We start from the raw sequence: 5,373 nt of genomic DNA on the forward strand, positions 1-5,373 counted from the left end.
TGTGTGGCGTTCTTGTGCTATGAGGATTGGGGAGGTGAGGACTGTGGTTGTACCAGTTTTATTTTGTTTTTGTGTAGAATTCTTGTACTAAGAGGATTTGAGTAAGGGGCTGTATTTGTACCAGTTTTATTTTACTTTTGTGTAGCAACGTGTTGTGCTAAGAGGATTTGTTGGTGAGGGGCTTTGGTTGTACCAGTTTTACTTTACTAATTTTACATTTGTTTACTAGATGACCCATTTTCAGTGGAGGCCCAAGGAAAAAAGCTTATCTTAGTACGTAAGTGCTAGCAATATGTAAAATAAGTTTGGTTTATCTGTTTGTATGAGAGACAATATAAGGGAATGTGAGCTGTAATATACATTTAATTTTTGGTTGTCCATTGGTTAGGAGAGTGTATGAATTACCTATTGGAGGTAAGTGGTATCGTTGGCTCATTATTTTTATAGGTCGAGAGAATATTATATATTTATAGGTAGAGAGAATGGGATAGGGGTGACGGAAAGGAGAGGAGATAAATAATGGGACAGAGAAGGATATTGCAGTTGGCTAGAGCAGGGATAGGTGGGCTGTCTTGTGAGGTGCTGTCTAAGTCAACAGTCTTGGGCATGTGGGGTAAGTGGTGAAGATTAGCTTATTTCAGCCTGGATTGGGACATTACCTGTTGCATGGTAGATGTGACACAAGTGTATCGGCATCAGCATATTGGATTGTGGGTGCTAGGGATGTGGCAGTATTGAGGTTGATAATAAATCCACTAAACTGAAGTGGACCAAGGATGGAGCTTTGTGAGACTCCTAATGCGACTGGGAGTAGAGGGGGGTAGATCCTGTAGACATTTTATGGCTGTTTATGACTTGTTAGGTAGCTTTGGAGCCAGTGGAGGGCTAGGGGGATGAGATTAAGGTTGGCGAGAGTAGTTAGTAATTTGTTGAGAGACTATGTCAAAGACTTTTAACAACTCGAGAAAGACAGATGATCATATTTTACCTTAATTTCTAAATTGATGGTGTTGGTATAACTGAAGAGGCCAGTTGCAGCATGAGACCTGAAGCCATGTTGGGATTTGGCAAGTAAATTATTGGTTGTGACATACTGCAGAAGTTGAGAATGAATGTATCCCTCTAGAAGTTTAGCTAATGGGGACAGAATTGCTCTGGGCCTATAATTTGTAAGTTCTGTTAAGTTTCCACCTTTGTGCAAGGGTATAATGTGTGATATTTTCCAGATGGTTGGGACATATTGCTCAGCAATGGATTTATTAAGTTTTCAGGATAAGAACTGGCTTTGGCTGCTATTTTTTTAAATTCTGCTGGTAGATTATCAGCTGAATTTGCAGTAGGTTTTGAGTTTTTTACAAGTTTCTCAAACACTCTTCTGCTATCTAGGTTTATAGTAATGTTTTAACCTATCCCTGATGTTTTGCCTTGTTCTGCAGTTTTTTGGCTGTTTGAATTATGCTGAGAGGTTAGGAGGTTGATGGGGCCTGTACTTTGTTTAAATGTCTAATGTTGGGAGGGTAGTTAGCGGCTGTGAGAATGTTGCTGAAGGTATAGATGTTTTGAATGTATACTAATGCAAACCCTGTTATGCTACTATTGTGTATAACCACAATGTTTAACACACTGATGCAATGAGAGCAATTTTTTTGTTGTCTGTAGTTAATGTGTTGAAAGTTTGGGAGTGTGGTAAGGGCCCTTGAGAATGTTGCCGTGTTCAATGTTTGCCCGGGGTCATTAAATAGTCATGGTACTGGAGTCACGTACTATATAAGCACATTGTTAATACTGCACCTCTGTTTTTTTCACTTCATCCAGAATTATTGTGCTGAGACTTTGGGGTGGAGGTGAAAATTCCACAGAATGTACTGATATCTTAATACATGCTAATGCAAACGCTGTTCTGCTGTCTAGGTTTATAGTACTGTTTAAATATCCCTGGTGTTACAGCTTGTTCTGCAGTTATTTTTGGCTGTTTGAATGATGCTATTTGGAGGTTGATGGGGCCTGATATCTTAATACATGCTAATGTAAACACTGTTCGGCTGTCTAGGTTTATAGTACTGTTTAACTATCCCTGATGTTACGCAGTTATTATTGGCTGTTTGAATTATGCTCTTTGGAGGTTGAGAGGACTTGTACATTGTTTACCATGCCTAATGTCGGGAGGGTAGCAGCTGTGAGAATGTTGCAGAAGGTGTAGATGTTTGAATGTATACTAATGCAAACCGTGTTACGCTACTATTGTGTTTACCAACAATGTACTACTGATGCAATGACTTAACTTTTTTCATTGTCCGTAGTTATTGTGTTGAAAGGTTTGTATTGTGGTTAGGGCCTGTGAGAATGTTGCAGTGTCCATTGTTTGCCTGGAGTTTTTTTTAAGTGGGGCTACGCACTGTATAAGCACATTGTTAATGCTACGCCTTTTTTCACTTCATTCAGAATTATTGTGCAGAGACTGGGGGGGGGGGGATTCAGCAGAATGTACTGATATCTTAATACATGCTAATGCAAACACTGTTCTGCTATCTAGGTTTATATCCTTGATGTTACGCCTTGTTGCAATGACTTCAATTTTTTCCATTGTCTGTAGTTATTGTTTTGAAAGTTTGGGAGTGTGGTTAGGGCCTGTGAGAATGTTGCAGTGTTCATTGTTTGCCTGGAGCCTGGAGTTTTTTTAATGGGGGGTCATGGACTGTATAAGCACATTGTTAATGCTATGCCTTTTTGTTTTCACTTCATCCAGAATTGTGCAGAGACTTTGGGGTGTAAGAATTCCGCAGAATGTACTGATATCTTAATACATGCTAATGCAAACACTGTTCTGCTGTCTAGGTTTAGTACTGTTTAAATATCCCTGATGTTACAGCTTGTTCTGCAGTTAATTTTGGATGCTTGAATTATGCTATTTGAAGGTTGATGGGGCCTGTACATTTTTTTAAAATGCCTAATGTTGGGAGGGTAGTTAGCAGCTGTGAGAATATTGCAGTGTTCAGTGTTTGCCTGGAATATTTTTTAATGTGGGGCCACGCACTGTATAAGCACATTGTTAATGCTATGCCTTTGTTTTTTTTTTCACTTCATCCAGAATTATTGTGCCGAGACTTGGGGGGGATGAGAATTCGGCAGAATGTACTGATATCTTAATGCATGCTAATGCAAACACTCTTCTGCAATCTAGGTTTATAGTACTGTTTTAACCTATCCCTGATGTTACGCCTTGTTCTGCAGTTATTTTTGGTTGTCTGAATTATGTTGAGAGGTTAGGAGGTTGATGGAGCCTGCGAGAATGTGCACAATGTCCAGATGTTTTTTCTCTCACAAAATGATTCCATAGCACAATGCAGAGGGCTGACGCTACTAGCAAAAATGGACTTCATGTTTCATATCCTCCACATAAGGCATGGTACATTCTCTGGCTTTATGCTTTTGTCCACAGGTCCTATGCTAGGTGGGGTTGTGGGAATGTCTCCCAATGTGTGTGCCACTTCTACATCCCTCACAAATGAGATTTTCTAGCAAATCCATGATTTTACTCCTTTGTTCAAACAATGATTTTGGTTTGTTCAAGTGTGCCAATAGATTGAAAGGTAGTGGACAGGTGTAATCTTTTTTGCACTGTAACATTTCTCTTGCCTCATAGTTTGGTGTGTTCCCTTCAGACTTGTGCCTCTCCTAGTCATCTGTCCTTTCAGACTTTAGTCTGTTCCAGAGAGCTTGTAATAGCAATATTATACGTTGTTTGGGCCCTCTTCACATGCTTGGGGGGATGAAAGGGGAAGAATAGTATAGAAAAAGGTGAAGTTCACTTCTAGTGTTAGGTATTTAACATAAAACTGTACTTTCTCATTACTTTTTTGTGCCTACTGGTTAGTCATTCTTCAGTCTTTCTACCTGCAGTGCAATAGTGACCGGGGTCTATATTAGATCACCAAACGCTTAAAAAAGTGAACGGTGATTAATCGACCCTATGTAAGCGAAAGCTTACAATGTCGAAGTGTCAGAATAGTGATTTTTTTCCAAGGGAAAAAAATCGCTGTTCCAACAACAAAAAAATAAAAAATAAAAAACAGTTTCAAACATTACATTAAATGGGGTGCTTCGCCCCCCACACCCCCCTACTTAAATATACCAACTCCGAGACCGCACTACAGTGATGAAAACAGCAAAGTACCGAAGTGGCCAAGCAAATTCTTTCCCAGGGAAAGAATTCGCTTAACAGCCGCTTCGGCATTTTGCGTTTTCAGTCTTTTATGTTCGACCAAGACGCTTTCGAAAGAATGCGTCTTCGGTCTTGTAATATAGACCCTAGTGACCGACGTCAATGCAAGTCAGTATGCAATATGTATTTTGTAATGCACTTCAGTTGTGCCTATTGCCTTTGTTAGTTTTTCACTACTGGTTACTGTTACTCAGCAGTTCTTCAGCATACAGTATGATACTGCATACTGTATAGCTTGCTTATGAACAGTGTTCAGTATTAGGTTGCTCATTCTTTTGTGCCTGCAGTCATAGTAACGTGACTTTAGAACCTAATCCATTTTTCTGGTTTATATGGCTGCACTGCAGTTTTTTTGCTTAATGGTCCTCATTTCTCTTCAGTTCTGCCTATAGTGTAATACCATCCTTAGAATGTGTTCGAAATGCTAATGTTTGCCATTATGCAGTCCAGGTAGGTCAAAGAAAGTTGCATAACATGTACCTGAAGTGTAGTGCTTTTTACTAACAGTATGACAAAAGGACCTAATGTCTGCATGTGTAGCAATTTTGCTTTACTTCCCTTTCCAGTTAGCGATGAAGTGTACATATTTGTCAGGAGCAGCAAAAAGAAGCTTCCGCAGCAGAGAAATGGCAATGCAAAGAGACAGGATTCCATTATGAAACTTTTCTGTGGATCATTGGAGAGGGGTGATTCAGGAAAAAGTCTGCCTTCAGGACAACACAATGGCTCTGCATTACAGTCTGCCTCCTGTGAGGCTAGCAGCCTTCCGATAGAAAGTAACCACTCTCTTGCGGCTACACCACTGGCTACCTCCTCTGAGCCTACAGCCATTACCATGGGTGAAAGCATGTCAGACCATACTGCCATAGTGTTAGATGTGACCTATGACTTGCAGGGAGTGTCAGGTATATATTTTGAGGATCTAGGAACTTGGCAAGACTTGATAAGGGATGAAGTTTAGGGTAGATGCCATTCAGCATGGACCTATGCAAGTGGTGTTGCCACAGTTCCCAGTCAATGAGCATAAAAGAAGATTTACATCAGAGAACTATTTCTATGTGCTGCCTAATGAAGAGAGAGCAAAATGCACTTGGCTGACATATTCAGTCTCAAAGGACGCACTGTTTTGCTTTACATGCAAATTGTTTGGA

At 40.1% G+C, this 5,373-nt stretch overlaps 1 protein-coding gene across 1 annotated transcript in view; it reads right to left on the bottom strand.

The window, feature by feature from the left end:
• The window catches only part of LOC122803940 (uncharacterized protein K02A2.6-like), a 140,632-nt gene extending 135,825 nt beyond the window's left edge, over positions 1-4,807 (bottom strand). Inside the window, 1 exon segment of the mRNA XM_044073616.1 lies at positions 4,703-4,807. Within this exon segment, the coding sequence (XP_043929551.1) occupies positions 4,703-4,807 (105 nt within the window).
• Between the last annotated feature and the right edge of the window lie 566 nt (positions 4,808-5,373).

This window comes from Protopterus annectens, chromosome 6.part0 (assembly GCF_019279795.1).
Source record: "Protopterus annectens isolate FY-2018-M chromosome 6.part0, PAN1.0, whole genome shotgun sequence".
NCBI classification, from domain to species: domain Eukaryota; kingdom Metazoa; phylum Chordata; order Ceratodontiformes; family Protopteridae; genus Protopterus; species Protopterus annectens.